Raw genomic sequence first — 27955 nt, 5'->3', positions numbered from 1 at the left:
TCCCTCAGTCTTCCGTAAGAAGTGTTCCACGACTTAGAAAATGCTCTAAGAAATTCTGTGGGCAAGATATGTTCATGTTGGTGGGTTTTGGTTTTTTTTTTAATTTTAAACTATTTAAATAATTTCTAGACTTCTAAGTTTTCATGTAAGTTATGAAACATTTGTTTGATTTTGATATCAAAAGAAGGTTAAGCCCAAAATAAATTAAAAATTAGGTAAGATTGATTTTTGATTTTTCTTTTTTTCTTTACTACAAACATCAGGAGAAAACACAAATACAAAAAGACTTGTGGAGAATTGAAGATGTTACAGCTGGCTTGAGTGCAAATAAAACAAACTATAAAACCATAGTAGACTCTATCAAGAATCCAGGTAAAGAGAATATAATTAAAACATAAAAAATATGCAAATGCAACTGAATCTTTAGGTCTGTGCAAATAGTCTAGAAGTTTGTTCTACTGCAAAAAAGCAATTTAATTCTGCTGTTGCTTGCATCAGAAATCTCTGATTGAGCGCATTTACTTGGTTAATTGGTTGAGATGGCAACAAAGTTTTTGTTGTTTGTTTTCACATGGTGATGGCACCGAGATGTAACAAGCCATAAAAAAGGGAACAATAATTATGGGCTAAGTTCTTCGCATTGCAGAAAGAGTTTCTGTCACATGCCAGGCTCGTACCAGCCTGGTATTTATTCTGCATTCTGTCCAGGAGCTTGTCTTTGTTGTCGTGGCTGCTTGTTTTGGTTTTTCCCCCCCTTGGATGCTGCCCAAGTGCCCTTGCTGCAGTTGCCTTCGCCCTCCCTCTTCAGGCAGGTGTTGGTGGGCAAAGCAACACCATCAGCTCTGGAGAAGAGGAAGGGAGCGTGTGTGTGGTCTGTGTTTCAATTGCTTTGTTAGGGTTTCAAACACCTAATGCTCTTGGGATAGCAAGAGACTTAACGCCTACTGCAAATTCACTTTACATTTAAAGTATCTTTGCTTACCTTTTACAAACAGAGATAAAATAGTTCTGAGATGGTGAGATTTTATTTTATTTGAGGTATGGCTGTCATGCTTAGCTTTGTCTAGATCTGTAGCCATCTTAAGGAATCTGTGGCACGGGGCCAGATACAGCCTATGAATAGATTTTGTGTGACTCTTGGGCTTTTCCTCCCTTCCCTCTCCAAGGATGATTAAAAGTGTGGTTTTATTTTTGGCCTGAAAGGCTTTCTTGGTCCTCATCAAGGAAATGCTTTCCACTCATACTATAATGTAACAATAAAATATTTTTATGTCCAAAAACCACTCCATTTGTGTTCAAAGCAATGTGCCAAGTATTAGGGCTGTTTTATGAAGTCTAAGGATGTTAATTGCTATTCTTACGAACATTATTCATAAGAAGCAGCACCTAACGCGACTGAATATTTCTCCCCTAGAGAGAAAAACAGTGCCTTCGTTTTCTCAGTCTTCAGTGCCTTCCTTACCAGCATCCCTCACAACTGCGGAGAGCAAACTCTCAGCTCCACAAAGCCCTCCACCCAGTCCGGTTAAACCCTCTCTGGAGGTTAGGCTGTACCCGCAGCCTTATTTCCAGGCCAGAACGCAGCACCAAGCACAGCAGCTGAAAAAAGTTGAGCCGCCTCTTCAGTCACCAGTTAAGCTCAAGCCAAAGGTTGTAAGTACTGCTCTTGTGAGATTCATACACCAGTGTTGCCATTTACTTCTGGCAAGAAAGGTTGAAAACTTCATGGTTCCCAAGTGTATGCAGCGCGGAGGCACAACAGGGAGACACTTAATGGTGTTTGTATCAGAACTGAGCAATAGCACTTACAGGAGAATACCTGGAGCTTTATAAACAGTAGCCATATACTGTTTTAGAACATACCAGTGCAGAGCCTTCCTTTGTAGTGCTTGGTGGTTTATTAGTTGTTTGCTTTCTTGGGTCTTGTTTGTTTTCTAAAGCCTCAAGCTCCTGGTGTGACAGAGGAGAACATGCTAAAGCAGTCACAAATAACTCATGTACTGTAATGAGGCTCTTTTCAGACTGTTTGCTGAATTCCTGGGCTTCCCTTTTACCAGGAAGACGAAGCACCGCCCAGACCTCCTCTCCCTCAGTTGTACAGTCCTGATGATCATCCACCAGCTGTTCCACCTCTCCCGAGAGAAGCCACTGTCATCAGACACACATCAGTGCGGGGCCTCAAACGTCAGTCGGATGAAAGAAAGAGAGACAGGGAGCTTGGACAGTATGTGAATGGAGACTATAGGGTGAGTGCTCATACGCCTGCACTATGGGCCTATAATAACAGATATTATTGGCTGTAAAATACATGGACTTCTAGATCTTGTCATAGGGAGAGCAAAAGAGTTGCAGAGAGATGGTAAAGGCAGGGATAGGTGTATGCTGTATAATAATGGCAGAGAGAAACTTAGTAAACCAGAAACAATGCCTTAGGATTTGTTTTAACATTACTAAGACTCACTGTCTGCGATCTCATGTGAACTGATGAGTATTTTTCCACACAGGTGGAACTGCGTTCGTACATGAGCGAACCAGAACTAGCAATGATAGGTGGTGACCTCAGCCAACCTTCCAGTGCTCTCATAAGCCCTGACAGTGGATACCAGACATTACCTACCCGTGGTAAGCCAGGAGTTTATGTAATGGATTATTAACAGTACTGATTTTCTGGAGATGGTCTTTATCATTAGAGCATTATTTTTAGATTAATGGTACAATGCTGTGAAAGTCTGGCGGTTATGTGCGGTTTAATGGTGCCATTACAGACAGCCTTTTGCAAAGCAACGTTATATATAAAAGCTGAAAAAAAAAAAAGACATCACAAAATATGAAATTAGCTATTACAGTGTCTTTCATGTTCAGAGTTATTTTTCCTCATAATTTCTTTGTGATATTTTGCAAATTCAAGTGTTTTTTTAAGCACTTCTACTGCCGATGAGGTCAAAGCGATAAAGAACATGAATATTGTGTCCCCAGACACTCCATCCCCACTGTGCTACAGTCCCGTAACTGTTCCACAAATTACGATGTGTGAGGGAGAGTAATTAATATATTAGGCATTCTTTTCTTACTTCTTTCCTTTTTAACTGTGAATGTTAAGGTTTTATTTTCTTTACAGATGTGATTATTTGTACAGCTTATCTACTGTTGTACAGCTGAGTTCACCCCGTACCACATGTAATATAAGCTTCTAAGTTATTGTAGATCTTTTTGAATTTGGATCGTTAGTGACCGAAAACACGTTACTTTTGGCTGCAATTAAACTTCACGCCTCTCCTGATCTTTTAAACTGCGAAATGTGAAACATGAGTCAAAATACTAACCAGGTTGTCATAGAAAAAGCATGATAATTTAAAAAATATCTGACGCTTGTCTTCATTTTATCTGTCATTTGATTCAAAAGCATTCTCTTTTTCATTATAAAGGTTTATCTGGATCAACTTCCAGATTGCACCACTCATCTACCCTTTCAACATATGCAACGCTTCGAAGAGATAGGTCCAAGGTAAGTTTCAAATGAACAGCTGAAGGCAAATGTCTGAACTGTTCAAAGTAGTTAAGTCCAGAATATATTTTGCATAGCAGAAAGTGGGATTGTAGTAGCATGGGAGAGGACCAGCACTCGCGATCTAATAACAGTCCCCAACTTCTTAAATGAATCAGGAGGCAGACAGACAGCTTACTGTTTTAGAAATAGGTTTGTAAAAAAAGGCTTAGAATGAAAAATCGGCACTACGAATAGAAAATATAGAAGTGAAATATGCAAATTACTGGGAAAACAATGGAATAACATAATGTTAATTTAGTACTTCTTATAAAATATTAATTACAACCTGTGCTTTGTGTGCCTGGTGCCTTCTGCAGGAGAGACCAAAGAGTGCCTTGGAACGTTTATACTCTGGAGACCACCAAAGAGGCAAGATGAGCGCAGAGGAACAACTGGAAAGAATGAAGCGCCATCAGAAGGCGTTAGTCCGTGAACGCAAGAGAACTCTTAGCCAAGGAGAAAGGCAGTCCGTTTCAGCTCGCTCTTTCATCAGGCCCATTTCTGCAGACGTAGGCTCAGTATGTTAGATATGCCTTAAAAGGACTAAGCTGAAAATATCTTCGGATGGTTTTTGCCCTAGCAAGCACTTTCATTCGAGTGTGTGTGATGCTTCTGGTCTAATTAAATTAGTGTTATAAAGTATAAAATTAGTTCAGGGTGTGTGAGGAACAGATGATCTTTTTTTACTAGTACTTACAGTCTATGTTTTTTTTTAAGTTGGTCGGAGGTTAGTGTGCTGAGTGGAGATGGGAGTATATTGGAGTGATTTCAGAGATGTGATTGGTTTTCATTGGAATTGTATTTAGAAAGTGTAAGAAGCTTGTACAGTTTTAGAACTGCTTCATAATAGAATGGGCCTTTTAGAATGTTCTTATTCACCGTGAGTGTTTTTCTTTTTAATTCATAAATTAGGCTGCAAGATAGTCGTGGTAATATCAGACCGAGGGGGTGTGTATTTTGTGTCTTTAAACAAGATGGTAAATGGATAAACAGTTTTAAAATCTGATCGTGCTGATTAGAAATTTATGTAAGAGCTAATGTGTTTTAATTTATACAAATTCTTCTTTAAAGCTCGAAATGTAGAATATTCTAACAAGGCTCAGATTTAAGCTGCTGAAGAAAAGAATTTTTGTTGCATTCTGAGATTAAATGCTGTACAGACAATAAATTTGTAATGATACATTTTGGATACTAACCAAAGCAATTCTAATTGGTGAAGTTACTAGTCACTCACTTGGTGCTAAACCAAGATTGTACTGTAATTGCACTTATGCTGTGGTCTTTTAATTTATTTTTTATTTGGTCCACTAGAGCTTTAGAATGATCACCTTGTTTTACCTAATTCATTGCACAAGATCTCTTGCTTTTAGATTTGTCACTCATCATACCTAATGCCTCTTTTTTTTGTTTGCTTGTGTTTAATTTGCAGAATTTTGCAGTTACTTTAAAATTTCTAACTGGACTACTCAATTTTTACCAGGCTTAATTGCATTTAGTACATGTGTGTCAGTTGCTAGCATTAAAAAAATACCTATAATATTCAGCCTTTCATTCCCACTGTTCGGTAGCACTAATTTGCAGCCACTTATTTGTATTTACTTTCACAGTAAATACGAGTGCACTACTTGGAGACATTCATCTATTTTGTCTTCTGTTTGCAATCACAAATTTATTAAAGATTATGCATAGTATCTGGGAACTGTAGACCTGTAGTATCACTGTTATTTTCATATTAAAAGAAGTAAATCTGAGCTGCTCACGTTTCCTGACTCGCATAGCATACACAAGTCGGACTGAAGCATTTTCATAACGCTCCTTATTAACGTTTGTGGCAAACACTTTAGCTATAAATTTGGGTGCCATCTGGGTCTTGCTGTAAAGAATTAAAATCTTTCAGCCCTAGCAATGTTTTGTAGAGGTTATAGGGCTTCGATACGCAAAAAGCATGTTTGATAGCACAATTACAGCATTACAATTATTTAGCAGCCAAAATGGCAAACAGTTATATGTATAATTGAAATGCTGCTCAGTATGTAACATTTGCTTTAAACATACATTGTATGTGTAAGTCTAATTTTTAATCGGTCAGCTCTCGAGTGTAGTGTGACATTTTAAGTATTGATCACAGTACGTGGGTTCATTTGTTATATATGATGCCTTTTTAATGTAAAAGTCACAGCATCAAAGCCAATAAAAATACTGCTTCATAAGAATGGTTTGATGTTTTTCTTACCTGTATATAATAACTTGAAAATGATACTGTGTATTTAAAATATACTATGTCAATCAGGCCTGGTTCGAATATGAGTAGAATAATGAGTTTGGAGAACTCGTATGAGAACACTTTTTTTTCTCTTTTGAGTTCTATAAAGAAACATATTATTTTTTGAGATATAATTGCTTTTTAGCTATTTAACTTTTAAAAATATACATGGAAGATATGTATTTTCTGAGTGAATATTGAGAGCTTGTGCATGAATAGGTTTCAATTGGATATATTAATGCAAGTTGCGTAAGGAAGGCCAAGGACTTCCCAGGGAGTTCAAATTTCAACCAAAACAAGCCAAAGATTTGTATCAGAAATACTTGATATTTTTTACAAAACATAAAATGCCACATTATCCTCTTGATACCCTCAAATGCCTGAGGAGGTGATTTTTTTTGTTCTTTTCCCCCCTTCTCTCTCACACTGCTTTTAATACTGTGTGCAGTAAAGTTGAGGAGACCTTCTGGATGGAATAATGCTGCAGCTGAACACAATTTTTTGAACTAAGTGTTGATAGTGTTCTTAAACTGGAGTTCATATGCAGCTGTATTGTGTGTAGCTGTGAAGGAGCTACTACACAATGATTTGGGAACTCCGTTTAATTTATGGATATTCCAAATTTAATACTGCTAAATACTTACCTTGTAAGAACAGAATGCAAAAGATTTTGTCTTTGCAGTTAGCGAAGTATTGCTTTTAGTCACGTCGGAAGCGCTCCGAGGTTACTAAATTGCTGGTTTTTAATCCAAGACAAGCTAATTCCAGTACATAAAATATTACAGCTTTAAACACGAGGTAGCATTCTAAAAACATACATGAAATTTTCAAGTTGCAAATCTTCACCTGCAATATAAATACCCTTTCTGTGTAGTGATTCAGACTTGGGCAGCACTGCCCAGTGAGGTTGCCTAGGCCTAGTCTGCCCATCCGGAGGGTCACTTGGATTGACCCCCGTGCTCCCAAAGGTGTTGGCGTGTAGCCAGTCCTGTGTTAATCGGCGTCTGTGAAATTGTGATTAATACGTTTGTTAGAATTTAATACTGCTGAATGGTACCTGTAAAATTAAACAAGACTCCAAAGTCAGCGCAGCACAGCTAGAGGTCAGATCTCCCAACCATATATTCCAAGAAATACAGCTGTATTTTCTTTTTCTTGTCAGTTAAGGGCTTTGCTCTGAGGATTCTTTCAGCCATGTAGCATTTGCAGCAGTAGTAATGTACGTTGCTAAATGATGGATTTGGCAGTTTGGTTGAATGCTGTTAATTGTTTTGTATCTATTACCAGTGGAAACGAGAGCAAGAATTTGATTTGCAGTTACTTGAGAGGGCAGTTCGTGGAGAAGACAAGGATGAAAATGAGTGGTTTAAAGTTCAGCCAGTGGCAGTGACAGAGACAGACCTGGAGCCTCAAGACTATGATTTAGATATCAGCAGAGAGGTAATGCTCATCATTTTTTGCCTCCTGTTCCAAGTCCCAAAATAGTAACCTTTCGAAGTTGTAGGCAGGGAATTCTCATCTTTTCTTTCAAAAGGTAGCTGGAAGTTTGAACTAGAAGGAGTCTTTCGGATATTGAATATTTATGGCCTGGCACTTAGAATCTCTGGAAGGTTCGTGTTCATGTTGTGTTTTAATGGAGAGAAGAAACTGAAAGGTTGGCTTTCCTGTTTGAAATACATATCTCTGGCCTTATAAAGGAAAAAGTGATGAAGTTGGGGTACGTTATATAAATCGGGAAAAAAAGATGAGAAGACAATGTGAAGAGTATTTGAAAATAATAAACATCAATGAAGGGAAAATTAGTTCCCCAGAGCTCCCTTACTCTTGATTTTGATTTTCAAAACATGGTGGAGAAGAGGGAGCACTGCTTGACTCTGGTCCAAACAGAAAACACCTTTCTGGCACCTTTTTCAGTGGCTTGGCTGAGGTTCTGGGCACTGGGACGTTTTTTCCACTCTAGCAGCCGAGTATTTGTTTGAAATGCGCTTGAGCCACCTGGTGGGTGAGAGAGAATATAGCAGAGGGTGCTCTGAGCCCGTCCTGCGCTGTGGGCAAGATGCTCTGGTAGCAGGATTATTAGTCACGGTATTGGAGCATCACTACTCTCCTGAAAACTGTTGGAAATGTATCATTTTATAGAGAGATATTTGTAAGAGGTGGAAGCTGTGATTTTAATCTGGTTTTGAGTGCCAGTGACTGTCCTGTACGCCTTGGGCCCGTGGCTGCTGAGCCTAATCGCTGCGGCTTAGATCAGGCCCCTTTACACATGCCATTGAATTAGTGTGGACTAAGTTCAGTGGTGACAAATTTAGGATTATTTAGCATTACTAAACTAATCCTAACAAATACATGTTGCTCACTTCTGTGCAATTGTATTAATCTTTTCAATCTACATAATTATGTGTCTACGACGTGTTGTTACAGTTGCACAACGGTGGTGTATTTCTGGGTCAGTTCCGTAGACAATTTTTGAAGATTATGCAGTCTCAAAAGAAGGATAACCTAGATGGAAACTTCAGGTTATATTTCCTTTCAGTTGTAGGGAGTTCTCGCTGGCATGACTTAAATATCATCACATTAAAATCACAGGTTGTCAGTCAGTCATGTAGTGGTTGTTCTTTCTGCTTTAACAGCTTTAGGCAGTGTCCTGCTTCGGGCTCTAAGCCTGAGCTGAAGATTCTGATTTCCTGTTGATTCTGATTTCTTTTGTAATCTCTTTTCGATCTGTCTTCTAAAGTAAAATGAATCAGAGGGAAAAGACACTGTTAAAAGGGCATCAGCCCATATCCAGAGGGAGCATTTAGCACCAGGTGCATGTATTGACTGTGAAAACCTATACTTTATTCTTTTCACTGTGTTTTCCCATTGAGGAGAATTTATCTCAACTTTTGTTAAACCTTAGTTACTACAAACTTGATGCGTGCTTTGTTTCCACAGTTGTCAAAACCTGAGAAGGTTGCAATTCCAGAACGCTATATTGAACTGGAGCCAGAAGAGCCTCTTTCAACTGAAGAACTGGCAGCGAGGCAGCGTAAAGCAGAAAAGATAAAAAATCTTCTTACTAAATCAAGGTCAGTTTGTTTTGGGGGTTGGTTTTTTTTTCCAAATCTTATAAGGGTTTTTGCTAAACGTTGGGAACTAACTTCATACAACAGGTAATTCCTATTGAATTATCTAAGTATAACATGTGGCTTTTAGAAAATGCATGCAGAATTTAAGTAGAATACTTGAGGCTCCTGTTTAGAACAGAATGTGTCCATATGTCATATGTCAGAGCATCCTAAAATAGTAGTGAGCCCTTACCAAGCAACTTGTAGATGAGAGTGAGGAGGAAAGAAAGGCACAGATCTGGCAAAAAGCAGAAGAAGAGTCAGTGTGAGAGGAAGTTTCTATTGTCTTCAGAGCTGGAGTTCTGAAAGAGTGCTTTTTGCTACTTACATCTAACGCAGAGTCAGCTGAAACATTCTGTTTCAAGGATTTGATTACCTCAGATATCTGCTGTCTCTCTGGAGGACAACTGAAGAGGCGGTGCCTGCAGACCAACAGGTTATGTGCCTTTTCTTCTGGGCACCAACAAGAAATTTTATTATCAACTTCAAGTGAACAGCAGTTTCGGTAGTGCTGTCTACATGTAAACAGCACTGTTACAAAAAAGGACTTTCAGATGTATTTAAGGCTGTGCAGAAATTGTGACGGCGTAGTGGCGGCATCATCTGTCTTTTTACGCTGTGGTCATTTGTGTACGGTATCTAACACGAAACAGCATCAATAAAATACGGAGCTTGATAGATGAGATCTGAAAACGAGCTTGTTCTCGTCTGTATGGTGGATTCTTCTTTATGTTTGCAAATGTTAATGTTGTTTTGCACTTTCCCACCAGTATGCACAATCTACAGCCTACTGTTGCCCAGGACAAGCACAACTCGGTTGATTTAGATTCGCAGCTGCAAGAGCAGGAGCGCATCATTACCATATCATACGCTTTGGCTTCTGAAGCCTCTCAGAGGAGCAAGGAGGTAGCAGGTAATACTTAGTTATTTACAAAATAACAGCTATTTCTTACCAGCTTCTAATGTTGTGTGGGGTTGTTGCTGAATTCTGAACATAAGAGAGGTTTTTAGTCATTCATATTCAAAATAGCAAAAACTGTGTATAGGCAACAAATGTAGAGACACTAAAGATTTACATTCAGTATTTGGCCTCCAGTGGCCTCCAAGGTGACAAAAGAGTATGATCAGTAAGTTCAGAGTTGGGAAGCTTGCTCTTGCTAGTAGCACTAAAGAAATAACGTTTTCAGTTAATTCCCTATAATTATGTTAAGTGAGGTATTTCTATATTAATTTCTAGAAAGTAAATTGATCTTTGACTTAAAATTGAGCCAAAGGGATTTTCAGTTTTTACCAGAAAGATTCCCTGGTCTGGTGATGGCGGTTAGAGTACAGTCCTTTGCAGCTTGAGCTGTATGACAACAGGCTGAAAAAAAACATTGTAAAATGGGCATCTGCAGGTTTTTGTCTGCTGACCAAGATTAGAGGTCAGAGCAAGACAGCTGTGCATGAATTCTGGAAATTAACAGATCCTTTGCAATATGTTACTAAAAGTGATAATTTCATTCTTGATTGCTTTACAGTTGAAATAAGTAAGAAATGTCAAGGGATTTGTATCACGCAGTAATACATGCAGCAGCTATTCTAGCAAATATCTGACTGGCCATTTATAACCGGCACAGTTCACTGTTCTGGTGCAGAATGGAAATAATGGAAACTTCAACTATGATGGAGAAAAAATATGCACATTTCTCATCTGAAGCTGTCAGTTTAAACTTTTGGTACTTGCTGCAGAAGACCTTAAGACCTTCCATTTAAGACAGATTATTCCAATATCCAGATACGTAACGTGCATCTGTAGTATCAGATTGTAGATTGAATGTGACTGTATGCTCAGGGATGCAGTGGCAGCTAAACCTGAAGGAAATGTGAGCGTTTTAGAGTTCCTTGTAAGAAATGAACCTTCTAAATTAAAATCGTGCCAAGAGTCTGAACGATTTCCATCAAGTGCAGGCGTATCACGAAGTCATTTCCTAAACTGTGTGGTTTGGAATTAGGTCTACCTTTGGCCCTTCAAAATATAAGGGCAAAATTTAAGGCTGAATTTCAGTCTCTTTAGTTTGTGATTATTGTCTGCTAATACTATACTTTTACACTGTTTTCTAAATGAGGGTAGTTTTAATCATTGTATTCTTTATCCTGAAGTTTCAGGATGAGGTCTGAAAATGTATTTACTGTATCACACACTGTACTAAGCCAGTTTTTATATACACCTGTAGCTATTTTTTGGTGATTTTTCTGTATATTATCTTTGTTTCTGCTCATTGGCAAGTAACAGAGGAAATACTGAAAACCTGTATAACCTCTGTGAAATCTTGAAATCAAATTAGCAAGTATAGATGCATTCCAGAACTGCAGTTCTATCGGCAGGGCTTGGCTGGGGTGTGTCAGCGTGGTGTGCCTTAAGGTGCTCCAGTGAAACTTCATCTTAGGATGGATTGTCCATATTCTCATCAAAACAGGAATGTTCATTTGCATCCTTTATGCAGCTAATAGAAAAAAAGAGCAAGTATAAATATTGTTGTTAAAGTTGTGTTCCGTGGAACTAAAATAGCGTAACACCTCATTGCGTTACTAATCAGGTTTCCTATTCGCGTGGTAGAAAATAAAGGTGGCTCTGTTAAAATATGAATGTTTGATTGTGCAGCCTAATTCCTGTGTGTGATCCCTTCTAGCTCAGCAGCTGACCTATCCATCTAAAGCACCCTCACCTTCTGTACCGCAGCCACCTCACTCCCCCTTAAGCAATGGATTTCACTACACATTTGTTTAAACACCTTAAAAGTAAGAACTAACTGCTCTCGGCATGTCTGATTTGCCATTGTACCTTTGCTGTGGCTTGCGGAATTCTAACATTTTTACTAAATCTAAATTAGAGCCAAATGAATGCATGTATCTATTTTCCGGAAACCTTTTTTTCTTGTGAGTATTGCTTCTAATGAGCTAACACGTGGGCTAATAAAGTCTTCAAATAACTCCTGTCAGTCTTCAGAGAAGATGCTTCCGTAATCTTAACTGTGGTGAAGGAAAGAGACCTCTGTCCTCTCGGTAGCACGGGGCCAGATTTTCAGCAGTGATTCGTACTCCGATGGCTGGGCTTGTGTACTCCTGGGGCTGCCGTAGGGGCGCGCAGGTATTTTTTTCCTGCGCATAACATTAAACTGGTGTTTCACGAGAGAATCCAAAGTGCAAAGTTGTATAAGCGGGGGATTCTTTTATGGGCTTATACCTTTGATGAGAACTGATATCAGAGTCTTAACTGAGGTGAGCTGAAAATTTGGCCCTTTATACCTAATTCTGTCTTTGATGTGTTTTCTGTTGGGTTGTGTTAACAAAAGACTTTATTTTTGTCCTTGATGAGGTTATTTTGCCATTTCAAGTATTGAAATTATGATCGTTTTGTTGTCCTTGGAAAGAAATATGAATCATCTCTTCCCAGTAGAATTTTCCAAGTTTTTCTCTATTTGAAATAGGAAAACCTGTAGATGTTATGATACTTAACCGCTAAATGTGCCCTTCATTAAGACACTCCCCATGCTTCCATAGTTTCCTTTGAAATTATTCCCCTTTCTGATTTGGCCCAATTTTATTGACTGATGTTGGACAAAAAGATAAAACACAGGTGAAATAGCAAAAAGGCTTGATTGAGCAAATACCTTAAATAGTGTTAGATACCTTTGTTTTCATTGTCACTAACCTGAGTCAAATATCTATGCAAAAATTAAAAATGTAAATTAAAATTAGCATATGCCAGAAAGGCCCAAACGGGCAGTGATCTGCCTTCAACAAGACCTGTGGAAAATGACAAATTTACATCAAAAGAGGTGGATAGACTTCAGAAACCTCTACAGAGCATGATGGAAATAGGTTGTTTTTTTTTTTTGTTTTCTGGTTCAGTTTATGTTTCCAAGAACCAGATTCTACCACCTTTGCTGTGTCTGAATAACACTTGACTCTGCTGTTAGATCCAGGAATATGCTGGCTGATTACCACATCACATGAGGCCTTTGCTTGCCAACGGGGTCCTGTGTGTGCCCTGAAGTACCTAGAAAAATAACTTTGTGGTCCCAGGATATTGGACCTGAGCAGGGGGCTTGGACCAGATGACCTGCCTACCCCAACCTTTCTGTGATTCCAGACTGGCTTAAAAACATGTGTATTGTATGTCGAGATAAGTATACATACACGTGTATGTATAGATAGATGTTAAAACCCCTACATCTTCAGGAAAATTATCAAGAGAGTAGTTGCAACACGCAGGGGACGCAGGAGTTTGAGCGTCAGTGGCATGATGAGATAATTGTTCGCTTAACGTATCTGTACGAATTGCTCATCCTCACAAACTGCAGAAAGCCTTAATAAAAAAACCTTCCTGGAAGTGCTTGCCGCTTGGCACTAGTGTGCTGGCTTTAATATTTAACCATGTTTTGTTTTACTTCATGGCAGCCAAAGCAGTAAGTGAACACTGACGTAGGACTCAAAGCAAATCCCCACCTAGTGATGCTGCATGGAAGAAGGAGGAGATTTGTTACCAGCTTTCTGGGAAGACGCTCACTGGCTGACGACGTGGTCTTCTGGAAATACAGTCAGAGAATAACAGGGGGATTTTCTATGAAAATGAAGAGAATTGCAAATAATTTTATTTTGAATTCAGTTTAGTTCAGACTTTTTATATGAATAAATGGCACTTTTAATAAACTCTGTAAAATACTGACAATGTGTTTTTAGGACGATGTATTTTAGATTTTTTTTTTTTAAATCAAGGGCTGAGTTCATTTTAAGAGAAACTACTTGCGTAGATGTTAAAAGATGCTGTTACTTCCCCCTCAGGCTCAGATGCACAATGTAAAGTTTCATGGAAAAAAAAGTAAATTTGAACAAACCTAAAAGCACATTCATGGGTGAGGGTAGAGCTAACACAAGCGAGAGATTTGCTCAAAGGGTGTTTTGGATTGAGTGTGTTGTAGAGTTAATCGCCCACCCTTTTGCCCATTAAATAATAAATCGCAAGGAACTTTTAGCTTAAATTTCTAAATAGCAGTAACTGCTGTGTAATTGCAATTTTCCACAAAAGCTGTAATGAAAGCCAGTTTTAACTCCCATTTCCTGTCCTGATGCCGTGCGATTCACTTGCTGGTATCAGGACACAGGTTGCTAGGTTGCTCTTGACAGTAGTGCTGTCCCCTTAGTAACAAACAGCTAACAAATTATATTTTTTTGGAAGTTGAGATGTGGAAGAAGAAAACTTGTGATTAAATATGTGAACTAAGCAATAAAAAATATAATAGAATATGTCATTTTGCTAGTAAATACGTATTTTTCTTTTGATTTTTTTTTTTCAATAAATATTACAATATGATGTATTGACTAGTATTTATCCTGGAAAGAGCAAAACTAATGTAACGTGGTACCTGCTGATTTCATACCTATGTTCACCTGGTGCTTAACTTTGCCAAACTTTGAAATGGAGTGTTTAACTTCTGTACAGGGCAAAGGGTGAGGTAGTTACATAAGGGGAAAATAAGATTAAATGAATTGCTGCAACTACTTTACTTGAAAAAAACCTGTGTACACATTGAATGCAAAAAATTCCCATTATGTAACTGTCACTTGAGTTCAGCTCTGGATGAGAAATGACTGAGAAATACTTCTGCAGCATTTTGTGAAACCACTAACTTGTTAATTTGCTGCATTCAAGTAATAGCTACAAAACGCTTGACGTTGACTTTCACGTTTCAGACTTTAGGACAAGTCGTATCATGCTAACACTGTACTCAGAAATATTCCTAAAAGTATATATTTAGCTAATGCAATCTATTTTACCTCAATACTGCCAGTATCCACTTCAAAACCTTTTGCCAAAATAATGATTTATTTTTGCCTTTATAAAAAGTTTTGAAAGCATAAATGAATATTTTGCAAGAAAACATTAATTTAAATAAAATGTAACCGTTTGGAAAATGGTATATGTACAGATTAAAATATTAACATAACTGCCTTGAATTGCCTCTGTCTGTTTCTGTTTCTTAGTGTCTGTTTAAATCTGTCTTTAATCTTGAATAGAAAGATTTTTCAGGGTGGCCCCTGAACACAGTGACTACGACACCACGCTTTCTGTCTCATACATACCTGTGTTTGTCGGACACATTCTTAGCCCCTTAGTTTCTGGTGAAATAAAAGTGTCAAAGGTAATTTCAGTTTAAACCAAAGAGAAAACCTGGGGGCAGCGCTCTGGGTGCCAGGAGGGTGCTGGCCAGAGGGAGGACCGGTGGGTGACTGGGAGTAGCCGGTGCCCAGCAGTGCCGAATGCTGGAACGGGTCCCTCCGAGGACATCACTTCGATGGAGACTGGTGGAAATGTGTAATTCTGCTGAAACTTAAATGTCTAGAACAAAATATAGAGAAGCAGTGAGGAGTGTTTCTGTGGTTTAGCGTTGACTGCGAACTCGAGAGCGAATTTTTGAGACTCTGGGTGCTTGACCTTTAGGTGGCTGCAGCAGAAATTCCGATGTGAGCTGCCTGCAGTGCTTGTCCTGGTTCTCAGGCACACAGAGGTGCCTTTGACCACCTGCTGCTCGGCTCGGTGAAGCTGCGTCATTCTCTGGGAGCTTTGTTGTGCAGGAGGGAAGAGTTGGTGGCCGTGCTGGGGGGTGACCCTGGGGTCCTGAGCTGCGGCCGCCAGTAGCTCCGAATTCCCTCTGGCAATGGAGGGCAGGGGGTGCAGGTGCTTCTGCTCTGCAGGTGATGGGAGTTGTTAGTTTTATTTGGTCATGTGCAAAATCTGCACGTGAATAGTTACACCATTCGTGGTTTTAAGAGAACGAATCTTTCTTAGATTTTGGTCTGCATCCATAGTTTATTCCATATTTGGGAAAAAAATCATCAAGATATTTTTTCTTCTGAAACTTCTTGTTGAATATGGGAAATGCTCTTCTCCTGTGAGCATCTTTTTTTTTTTTTTTCAGGGATGAGGGTAGTTTTTAAATACTTTGGGCTAATTTTTATATACTTGTAGTGTTTGATTTGGGTCAGTTTCGTTGTTCAGTTGGTTTTTTTAATCAAAATGCTCTTTTGTAGATGTTGAACACTACTTCTAATATTAAGATTAGAAAAAGTCATATCTACATGTAGATCAATAGAATTTTGATCAGAATGTGACTTTTTTTTTCCCTCTGCCTATTAAGCAGCATGTTTGGGACTGATTATAATTTAAGAAACAGAAACTCATGAGTAAGCAGTATCAGTTCTTCTTTTGAAGGTGCTGTTTTCTAATTAGTGTTTTGTAATGTTATACCAAGCAAAAATCACGCAGAGTGACTTCTCTTCCCGTATACATCTCTTTTCAATTTCTGCAACTAAAGTTGCTAAATTTTACTGCACAGCTGAATTTATAAAACTACAGCCTGGTACTCGTAAGTAGCTGCTTTCACCTTTTTGAACTTGTGTAACAAACCTCCCCCCTCATTTTTCACTACTGTTAATTTGAGTTTCTGTGTATCGCCGGGCTGCTGGGAAATCTTGTTTGAGCTATAGCACTGTTTGGTTTTGTACATCTAGGCAACGCCTATTTGTTTTGAAGCAGCAGGAGTCTGGAGTGTTTTGGAACAGTTGGAAAAAAAATAGATAGAAAGGTTTTTCAGGAGAAAACTGTTTTACGAGATTCTATTCTGGAAAGCTGTTTTTGTGTGGAACTAAAAGGTACTGGAGGATACTACTAAATTTGTGGGCTGCTATTTCCAAAAAATTGGTAAAAGTCAAGCAAGGTGGTCTTGGTACCCTGTACCCTGTGGAGGGAGGGGCTGCTCTTTTGGGAAAGCAGAGCGCTCCCAGCATGTTCTGATATTGTTTACACCATTATTTTTCCATCTGATTTTCAGATTTTCAAATATATGTGTATCTATTTTGTATCAGCATCCATTCCCCTCTGTAAAACCACATATTGCCCATGTGTCTTAGCAATTAACTTCTGGAATTATATGAAGGAAAGGCTGGAATTCACTTAGTGTCAAATCTCAGAAGATACAGAAGGCATGATCTGATGCTACCCCTCTAATTTATGCCTGTCTATCAGTATTTTAATGTGTTTGCTTGCACTCCGTGCATATGTGGGTATCAATGGATAGCGCAGTTATAAAAAGAACAAAGCCGTGCATAAGAACACAAAAAATTGCTATATTTTCCACACCTAGTAAACATTCCCATTGGTTATTTGGCTGTATTCAAAAGGGTAAGACTTCTATTGCTCTAGTAGCAAAAGCAACCTTTCTTCATAGTGGAGCAGTACAAAGACAGAGCACAAAACCCACGCACATCACAGTGCCTGAAATTCTGTTTGAACAACGGTATTGATTGGGTCTGACCCCTTTCCAGTTTTTTCCATTATTTGAAAAGGTGCATCTCACTGTAGCTGAATTGAACCAACCGAGGTGAACTTTCCATGAAAACTTCTTGAGATATTTCTTTAGTTCAAAGCTTTGGAATTTTAAAGAGCATTTTTAATACAGGTCTGTCGAGGTATTCTGTGCAAGAACCATACTTTGAATGTTAAACTACAGGTAAACCTGAGAGGAAGTTAAAATTACAAAGCCTGCCATGAAATTACTGGGAGATGGCAGAATAACTTTTGAGTGCTAATTAGTAAATAAAACCAGGAGGTATTGCCTATGTGCATATTTGTGCCCTGTTTACTTGTTATTTACTTGCCAGTGCTCCTGGTTGCCTTACAGAGAGTGCAAAACAGCCTCCAAAGAAAACACTAACAGAATTACCATTTTTAGAGCAGTTACTAGTGAAAAAGTGTTGTGAGATGTAAGCTCAAAGGATAATGCTGTTTTCTTGTTGCCCACTAGAAGCCTTTTACCAGGGGCTACAGCGTAAAGAAGCACTGAAAGAAGGAAGAGGTTACGAAAACAAAGGTGAGTAGCGAGTTTGTAGGAAATTGGCAGAGGTGTGTCTGCAAACAGCACTAAGAGGCTGAAGGTGAGGGTGAAGAGCCTCGTGGGTTGAATGAGATAGTAAAAAGATTGAAGGAGCTGGAATAAGTGGACTCAGACAAAAGGTTTCACAAAGGGGCTCGGCCTAAAACTGTAGAGGATATGGCTGGCAAGTGAGAATGTATGTCCGGAGTCCTAGTACAAAAAATACCTTGTGAATGGGATAAACGGGAGTAGAGTGGTGTGATGGTAGTGAACAAATGGGAGAACACTGGTTACATTAAAATCGAGCTTTGGTAGCAGGACAGCTGTCTTTTCTATTGGCAGCTGCTGTGCTCTGTTCTTGTAAGCCAAATTGCAGTTAAGAATGGCTAGGATGAGTGAAACTCTTTTTTTCCCCTGTAGAAACAGCTTGGCCCAGAGCCAAGGGTGCAAAATATTGGTCCTGCTGGGCACAGAGCCTGGCCCGAGCGTGTGGTGCTCTCGGGGCGGTTGTGCCCAAGGCAGGACCAAGGGCTGTCTGGCTCGCTGCAGTCTCTGGCCTCGGGCCTCTTCTCAGGGGCTTTGGCTGACTGGATTTTTATCTCTAGAGCTGGGATTGAGAAAAGCCATAGCATTGTCTTCCGGTTCATCTCTCGAGACACAGGAGGTTTTTTTGTATTTTTTTAAAGACCTTGGCTGATGGCTTATGCAAGATGTAACCCCAATGAAATGAAGTAGCTGGTGACATTTAGTTACACTGAGTGGTACCACTCTGGGGGAGAAAGCTGATGTCAGAGAAGTCGCTGCTAATTCTATTTGTCTCTCGTATTGTCTCTATTGTTCGTATTGTTGGCTTTTTGGCTGCTTCATGCTAAATGGTTCTCCTGTATCTCTGCTTTTCTTCTTCCATATTGTGCTTTTGAGCATCATCTTCGGGTATGGAATAAAATTCTGTCTTCTGCTCAGCATGGTTGTAGTGTGCTGGTGTGTGTGTGTTGGGGGGTGTGAATCCTTACACACACATGCACGTTGATCCCATTCTCCTTTTATTTGTTGCTAAGGCACAGAACCAGCAAAAGCTGAGGGACCACTGCTGAGATGAGTACCAGAACTGGCTGTTCTGTTCACTTTCAACTCCTAACCTGGAAGAGACGGCAACATCTTGTGAGAGTAGCAGTGTCCCCTGGCTTTCTCAAAGCCTTCTGTATGCTTGAGGACTCTTTGGTTGTCTTCACTGAATCCAGTTTAAAAGTTACTCAGCAAAGGGTTTCCTATGCAGATTTTATTCAGGATCTGGGTAACGGCTTCATCAGTTGTGTGTACGTGCGTGCTGAGTACCAATTTTATATGCTGTCTTTTTGACAAAACAAAATTGATGCTTTAGAAGATCTATTATATTACTGCATCCTTACAAACAAATCACAATTACTAGATTTTCTTGGAAAGAAGGAGGCTTGGCCCCAACCAGTTGAGGATCAAAATCTTCACTTGCACGTTTTAAGGCTTTAGCAATAAATATGAGGGTGAAAAAAAGAGCCAGTTCAGATTGTCAAACCTTTCTGTAGCCTTTAGTGTAGCTTGATAACAGTTTAAAAGAATTTCCTTGCAGGTCAGGGTGGGCAGCCATAAAAAAAAATAAAAAGCAGGGAAGGGTTTTGTATTGCTTTCTTCTGTATTGCTTAACTGATGATACAAAAACCCTCTTCTGACCCATTACTTTTCATTCTTCTCTTTTTTATTTTTTTCCCCTCACTAGATCTTCCTGAGCTATGGTGTTGGATTTGGGTAGATTATAGCACAGTCAGTGGGATTTCATTCTGCACCTGCACATCAAAACCAGATCAGATTAGATTAAATCATTATGTATTTTGTTTCTTTAATTCTGTGCAAAACTAAGGAAACCTTTCTCTACCCATTGTGATGCTGTACACATGTACTACTCGGGTATTTTTCTCAGGAAAAGTGCAGCTGAGGTGGCAGTCTTAAAAGCAAACAAAACCAATTTCTGCTCAGTCCCTTCACTGAGGGCAACTTGACACTTGTCCCTTCTCCTAATCCCCTCAGAGTTTCCAAGAGGCTGATGCAAACAACCGTGCCGGGCTTTGATTATGAGACGTTGCGCTGCCACTTATTCTCTTGGTCTCCTGCAGTTTACAGAGGCAGCTTCAGTGCATAATTTAATCCCTGTACTGGGGACTGTAGCAAATCCACAGAGATTTCTACCAACCATCCGCTCTGGCATCAGAACAACATGTGCATGTCATCTTTGATGTGAATTCCCCAACCAGAGCCTTAGAAGGACCTATAGCTTTGAAGCTGGCCTATAAATTGTGCTTTCAGGAATCAAGTTGTCGGCCTCCCCTTCAGGAAGAAAGGGAGAGTAACTGTAAAGCAGTTCCATAAAGCTACAGGGCAACTTACAGATCTGGTTTTCTTGGCCTTGAAGAATTCCTGTACGATTCTGAGAATCACCTGGCTTAGAAGCCTCCTCTTGTGACTGCAGGACCCTGGGGGCAGTGGGGCTCTGGGGGTACTCGTCTTGAGGGGTTCCCTAGCCCAGGGCAGGTGGAAGAGGAACAGGCACAGCGCTGCTTTCGACCTGGTCAAGTGGTTGCAGTCTTCCAAAGGCAAATGCTGATACCGCACCTGCACTGAGCTTTGCATAGATAAATTTTCAGTGTGGTTTAGAAACAGGTGAAAACTCTTACGAGATGTGATGGTGGTTCTGTGACACAGATCAGTTGCATCAGTTGTTCCCTAGGACATGCAGGAGTACTGGCATACTTCAGCCTTTCTACTGAGGTGGAAATAAGCTGGTTGTTGAGGAATTTCAGTGGCCAAATCTTGTTTGAAAAGACAAATGCAGTTGCCCTTTTTATGATTCAGTGTCTGCTTAGGTGTTCTATCATCTCTGGAAGCTCCTTCCAAACCAACCAGAAACGGGAAAGAGCTGCCTAGAATCAACCAAGACACCAACCTTGATTTTTCCTGTGTTCTCTGTCTCTGCTAAGTATGAGAGCTGAAACTGCTCTGCTACTATCCCTGCCACTCCTGCTGATGCTGTTACACCAAATGTTGCTAAAACTGACTCCTCAATTAAAACGTTTACTGTACAATCTACAGGGAATTAAATGAGCCTTTCTCAGTATATATGGAGAAGCTTCTTAGGTTGCTTCATAGGTACATCTGCGTGTTCTTAATGTGTTTATTAATGTTACATAGAAAAATGTGATTATGTAGAACTTTTCCTATTTTGAGCAAATCAGTCTTAGATCGGCATCATAAATGAGTTACACCAAACCTCATCAGATCTGTCATACTTTTATAGAATGGAAGCAATGTTATGTTGATTTTTCTTTTTTTTCTCCTGGTCAGATCTGTTACTAGAACAGTTTAATTTCAGTTGATATTATATCCCTGCATGTTCTGTTTTTATATATATTGAACTGATGGCCAAATCTGTTTTACAAGGCAGAGCTGACTGGCAGAGCCCCCTGACATTGCTCACTGTGGCAGCCGGTTCTGTTGTCAGGCACCCACACAGGGCCTGCCAGCTGCAGCTGCTTTTCCTGGGGCTTTCCAGGCCTGTTGCACTGTGGAGAAAAAGCCCCCATGGGGGTGAGGTTTTACTGTGCCTTTCCTTTGAGGAGAATGGGAAAGCAGCAGGGCCCTTCGCCTGGTGGGAGAGCAATGGAACTCATCACCTGAAACCGAGTCCGGAGCTCGGCGTGGGTGCTGAGCAGCTGCAGCAGGAAAGGCGGCGAGAGTGGTGCTGGCCTTCATTTTGTAATTGCACTCAAGGCAACAAACAGCCAGAGCCACATCTAAAAGAATTTAACAGGGAAATGCTGGTTACCTGTAGCTCAAGTATCTAAATAGGACAAACCTGTTACCAGTCTATTAGGAAAGTTAATCAGTTGATCTTTTGGGGAGGGCCTCTAATCTCTTGCTAGATAGAGCAGCTTTCATAAGTCACGATGAAGTTTTCTTTCTTCACGATGTACAAGCAGCTTTAGTTTTTGTTTAGGCATTAGAAGCTTGCAGTGTTGGGAAAAACAAAATCCATATGAATCAAGTACAAATCACCGACCTTTAGTGGCTGCCATAACACTCTTTGTAAAAACTCAATGACTTTGAAAAATTCTGTATTAAATGCAAATATAGCAAAGCAGATTAATCGAAATCTACACTCGGGTTTTATTTACAAGCATATTATTTTTATTTTTTCCATAGTGTAACTTATTCCAAGTTCTCCCCCAATAACTGATGCTGCCATGTTTACACTCAATAAACCTGTGCAAGGGTGGTACATACCGCTGCCTTCATGCAGGCCAACTGGCTTGCAGATGTTGTAAATTCTATATAGAAATGGAAGATTCTCCACAAGCTTCTGGAGTGTTTCTTACAACACTGTTGTGGCAGAAGGAGGCTGTCCTAGAGGTACAGATCAGATGTTCTGTTCTCCCAGCAAGGAGAGACAGTTGACCTGTTTAATGTACTAAGAGGAAACAAAGTCTAAAAAGCTCAGATATTCTATTAATTACTTGAATAGAACAACTACCAATGCGCACAGGAATGGATGTGCCTAGTTCTTGCTGGAAGGAGTTCCTGGAACTCCTGACTCTTGAAGTGTATCTACTTCAGAGGTACAACCTTATTGGGATAATTGACTTAGACCTCAAAGTGACACGTGTACAGGCAGAAAATAAGGGCTTGTTTACTTAACTCTGTATTCTCTATTTAAAAAAGCTAAATGATTTGTATATCCTTTTCAATATCAAAGTATATTTTTTCTTTCAAAGTAAACTGGTTTCTTCAGGAGTTATTTTTTAGTAACAGCTCAGTGCTATAACCAGGAGCTGGTAATTCAAAAAATCCCTCTTTTCTACTCACATGTATAAAGAACGACAGCTCATGCCCCTCATTACAAAATCAAAGAAGCAATTAAGAGCCTTCTGTGGTATTACCCATTTCTAAAACATCTTCTCCTGTGCAACTGCCATAGGACTTCAGATGGATACGGTGACGAATACTGTCACAAAAGTGACTGACTTCTCCGCTCAGCCCTGTCAACACTAGCATCTATAGACAAATGATTGTTTAAAGCTCTAGTACATCACAGAACAGTGCTGATACTGGTAATTTACAACTAATGCAACAGCCAGTAATTCACATGTAATCTTAATAGTTAAAAATTCAAGACTGGGGTACTAACTAAAGAAAACACTAACATGAAGTTTCCTTATCTTGCATGGAATAAGGGGAGGGATAGTTTAGATAACATTGCTGAGATTGGGCCAGACAAAAAGAATTTATTTCTCCATCCAGTATTTTATACACTTTACAAAAACCAGTAATATATCACTGTGCCCATAAAAATGTTATCCATGGCAACAGAAAGCAAATACTACTTTTTGTCATCTAACAGGGTCTTTTAAAATCATAATACAAAGATCTGTGCTGTAGCAGTCCTCCACTTTGCACTGTAACAATAAGGCTTACTGTACTTGAAATACAAAGCTGTTACATCTGCAGTTATGAACCACTGGCTTTAACAAACATCATTTTATAGTTGCTTTTTGCTTCTTTTTTGTTTTCTGGAACCTCAGCTTCATCATGTTTTTCAGCAGCCTGTAGCTCCTCTGCGGACTCCTCTTGCTCTGACTCCGAGCCACTTTCGGAGTCCTCTGAACTCTCTTCAGAGGAGGGTCCACCAGCCTCTTCTTCGTCTTCACATTCCTGATACTAGAAGTTCAGATTATGAGACAAATAAACCATTATTTCCTGGCAACTCCACTGCAGCTTTTAAAACTGTCCAGTGAGGATGTTTCCCTTAATGACTCCTTTAATTTTAATACTATAATGGGCTGCAAAACACAAGTCTTTAATACACAAATTATTAGATAGAAGGCAACTCCACTGAAGTGGTTAACCATACCAACCATAACTTCATCAGCCATATTCTGAATTAGTTAGAGCAGAAATCCTAAAGACACCATTAAATGAGTTTGAAAAGCTTCAGATCAGTAAAGCTTCAGTTTAGTAATTCCTTACTTGGGTGTACACAGTATGTGATGATATTTGAATTATTTGTCATGGAGAGAAACATAATGAAACCAATGGCTAGACTATGAAGAATTCATGTACATGACTGATCTTTGGAAGCAGATGTAGCACACTACAGCATGAGGAATGCTGAAGGAATCTAGTGATGCTGCTGTCAAGAACAACTCCAAAATGGCATTTTGTTCATGGTCCTAAAGAGTAAAGCCCCATGACTGGAATAGTAAAAATTCCCAGCACTGCACAGGTGATTTACTCGCTCTGGAAACACCAGCTCTATGTTTATGCAGTAACTGGTGTTAAAAGTTAGCAAAAATTAATTATTGCATCTTTCAGCTGTCAGGTGAAGACATGTTCCTAATAACCTGATTCTCTTCAGTTTTGTCACACTCCTCTTCCTGCTCATTCCTATGGAATTCCTTTCAAATACGACAGCAGTCAGGTGCCAGCTCACTGGAGGACTCTGTACAGCAAATATCCCTCATCTGACCCCTCTATAGCCACTTACTTTTCTGGACCAGAGACAGGTATGTGCTTTGCTGCAACAGGAAGCTAAGATTCACTAAATCTCAGCAACAATGCACGTGGTTATCCTGCCTCCTTATGTATTCCTTGACAACACCCTGATTTTATATATTTGGCACCTTCTGTCCTAATCAGTCTTGACTATTACGGAGCATTAAGCACGGTCTGAAAAGCGATATGACAATGAGATGCCATCAATCATTTCCAGGCATCCAAAGGGCCACCACAGTGTACGCCAGTAAGGGTCAGGTGCATGCAGTAAGCTTGTCTTTTAGCCCAAACTGCAGTAGTTTGCCACTAATGGTGGTGACTGGATTTTTAAACCATGTATCACCTTGTCTCACTGAAGCGAAAGCCAAATCGTTACAGAAACAAACAACTCGGTACCTCACTGAAACCAAGTCCACAATGGCGCCGGTTTCGCCCAGACATCGTGCTGTCCATGCTCTGTTGGTACTGAGACTCCAATTCTTCGTTCATCTTCTTGTCTTCTTCCCCTGCATTGTCCAGTGTATTTTGGTTATGGTTCATTCAAATTCACAAAGACATCAAATTACATGAAGTCACACTTCCAAATTTTCTCAAGATATATGTGAAAAAGTTTAAGATCAGGCATCTTTAACTATTGGACTGAGTATTACTGCGTACAAACCGCCAGCTTCATAAGCAATTGCATCAAGTGTGCAAGCAAAAGTGCTTTGATACAAAGCCGGGTTGGTAAATTCCTCAGCCCTGATGCATCTGGAGTTGTACTGTGCTTGGTGTATGTTTTAATAACGAAGGTAGATGTAACCAGTATGACTTCTCTGTGCTTCTGGGCAATACTGCAACGTGTCACAGCACGGAGAAAGTTGCTGACCTTCACTACATAACATGAGATTACTATGATTAAACCACGCTTAATACTTAGCAGCAGAACAGGCCAATAATACCACCCTTGTTTATAGAGCTGTATCTGAAATTATTTCATGCATCCTGAATTATCAGGAGCGGTTACTACAGCTCTACATTTTTCCATCTTTAGGAATTATCAGAAAAACTAATTTACATGAGCTATTTCTACATGCCCTTCACTTGCTTGTTTGAATAAGTAAATAAGCATTTTTACTAGGGGGAAAATGGCCTAAAATACTTAAGAATCCTCTGTTCTTGTAAAAGGTAGGAATCTTTAGTTCTCCCTCATCAGGCTTATAACACTCTAGTTTTTAATTTATATCTCTGTAAAATCAAAAGCTTGTATTGCAAATTAACACTTCCTCACTTGGAAGTTAAAGCTGTATTTTATTATAAAAGGACAACAACTGTATGTTGGACAAGGAAGTAAAGTGTTAAGAATATAGTTGCGATTTTTTTGTGGAAAAAACCCAGCATCTTAACTTGTTGCTAGTAACAAAGCAGTACCAATTCTCTGTGACTCCTCATGAGAAGCATCACCTCCTTCCTAGGAAATGAAGGAATAAGGAAGCGATTCTCAGTCACTCTGCAAGCTAATGGCAGACCCTGCAACCAATCCTAAGGTTGCTCCTGCTGTTTACCCACAGATAATTTTTCAGCAACTGATACTGGACCGTATCAGGGAAAGAAGTTTTCTGGAACTGTGACAGCTTTATCAAAGTCTCTCTCAGACAGTCAAGCCCAGCTTGCTTTTGGTGTACTTTGACTTACTATCTAAGCAAGCATGATACGAAGTCATATGTTATGTGACATGAAATTACTGCCAATTGCCAAGATGACCTCGCAGATCTCTTCAGCTTCTATCTCCCTGCTGTAAGGCAGAGATCTTCCTACTCAATAGGTCATCAGTCATGAGGAGAAATCAACCTTGTTCGTTTTCCTGCCCAAGAGTTCAGAGGTTTGGATATCTGTACCTGACAGCAGGGAAGAAGTATAATACTGCCAGGTATCAACAGCAATAAAACTTTAATTTTTTATTTTGATAAGGCTTACTAAGCAAAACGAGACTGAGGACCTATAGGCTCCGATTTCCAGGGCATTTGTACACAAGTTTAGCTGAGCATCAGGTACGTTGCTGAATCTGGACTTCAGAAGGCAAGCAAGCACAGTCAGAGGAACTGTTTGTCAGTAATCTAAGTCTTGAAATGACAAACTTCTACAACTCCACCGCCTGACCTGTCTTCAACTTCAGCCACAAAACCTGAAATCCCTCCCTGCGGTTATCTATGAAGCTCAGAGTACTGGGATGGTCCTAAATAAGTGTTCGATTTCCAACTTTGTATCAGCTGTTGGATGAACTGACCTGTCCTGAAGTGAGAGGTTGATCTGTGGTCTCCGATAACAAGGCGGCCAGTATGTTCTTTCTAAAAGAAAAGGCAGTTTGTTTTGGAGCTGACAGCTCTGCCAACATTCTGGAAATCTTGAATGAAAAAGGTTTCCTGTCAAACCTTGACAATCAGCTGCAAGACTGTAAGTTTTACTAGTTAACAACTACTGCCTCTCGATGAACTTGTGTCATCCTTGTTCTGCTGAATTTTCTGAAAAAGACACCTCAACAACTGTATATTCCTCACTCTTCCCCACACCCTGAAGCTGATTCTGTTCCACTCTTGTTTCTTGCCACTGATGAAAACTACACTACACAGCGCTGGACAAGTGGGAACGTTGGTTCTGACAATTTACCCTTTGAGTCTCCTTCTTTAGCACTATGCACTACTTCAGTCCATGCATTTTACAATGATCCCACTTTTAGATTGGTCACGGTATCAGGCAAGACCTTCACGGTGCTCATTAATTTACTGGCTCAGTAGTTGCTCGTTAGCAAATATATCCCTAAAAGCAAGAACTGGCATTACACAGCAAGCAGGTTTAAATATCCAAGTAGACGTTAAGGTTAGTGATAGTGGGATGTTTTAACAGGGTATTGCATCCCTATACACTAGGAAGTATTAACTTTCACTCTTTAATACAGTAAAATATTTTGACTTACAAATACACTGTATTCGAGCAAAGTCAGTCAGTACAAGTGAAATTATTTTTCTTAAAGGTAAACAGAATTGCAATACTAAAACAGAATTTTGTGCATGTATGACTATATTCTACTATGTTTGCAGCGTTCTTTTGCAAAAAGCATAGCCGATACAGAGTTTTAGAGCACCTTCCCTTGAAAAAATATTTCCTGGATTATTTAAGTAGCTTTACTATTTTGCTGGTTTAGTCTATTAGCTACCATTTCGTCGAAATCTTTAATCTTTTTCAAATTAAAGAAAACTTTACAGAGCCAGTGGCCAAGGTTGTTAGTGTGTAACAAGCAGTCTCTCAGAACCGCTCACAAACAATTGTGTTAGCTGGCCTGAAAGCATCAAGGGGTGGGGAAGCGAGCTGCAGAGCCGAGACTGGGCTACTTCAGACCGATGTTTTGCGTTACGCCACCGCTGGCATTAACAGCGGTGGCTGCGAAACCCACACCCTCCCGAAAGGAGGGTCCCGAAGCGAAGCCGCCTTTGAGCGCTGCCTTCCTCCTCAGAGGGCGCCGCGGCCTGCAGCCGCCCTGGCCTCCTGCCGCGGCCGCTTCGCAGCA

At 39.8% G+C, this 27955-nt stretch overlaps 2 protein-coding genes across 2 annotated transcripts in view; one reads left to right on the top strand and one right to left on the bottom strand.

Annotated features, from left to right (window-relative positions):
- PLEKHA7 (pleckstrin homology domain containing, family A member 7) overlaps nt 1-4282 on the top strand; it is a 67300-nt gene extending 63018 nt beyond the window's left edge. The window contains exons 16-21 of the mRNA XM_009874215.1: nt 264-372; nt 1415-1653; nt 2058-2246; nt 2505-2622; nt 3426-3505; nt 3865-4282. Of these exons, the coding sequence (XP_009872517.1) occupies nt 264-372; nt 1415-1653; nt 2058-2246; nt 2505-2622; nt 3426-3505; nt 3865-4074 (945 nt within the window). The 3' untranslated portion in view covers nt 4075-4282. The remainder of the gene's footprint in view (nt 1-263; nt 373-1414; nt 1654-2057; nt 2247-2504; nt 2623-3425; nt 3506-3864) is intronic.
- Nucleotides 4283-22550: 18268 nt separating this feature from the next.
- Nucleotides 22551-26738, bottom strand: LOC104277550 (chromosome unknown open reading frame, human C11orf58; the record flags this gene model as incomplete). The annotated part of the gene is made up of 3 exons (XM_009874216.1): nt 22551-23577; nt 24808-24917; nt 26678-26738. Coding segments are annotated over 3 exons (381 nt in total), but the record flags the coding sequence as incomplete, so codon positions are not given.
- Nucleotides 26739-27955: the final 1217 nt, after the last annotated feature.

The sequence above is a fragment of the Apaloderma vittatum genome, unplaced genomic scaffold, assembly GCF_000703405.1.
Source record: "Apaloderma vittatum isolate BGI_N311 unplaced genomic scaffold, ASM70340v1 scaffold3778, whole genome shotgun sequence".
NCBI classification, from domain to species: Eukaryota; Metazoa; Chordata; class Aves; order Trogoniformes; family Trogonidae; genus Apaloderma; species Apaloderma vittatum.
The sequence above is the reverse complement of the archived record's forward strand: the minus strand, read 5'-3'. Positions and strand labels throughout refer to the sequence as shown.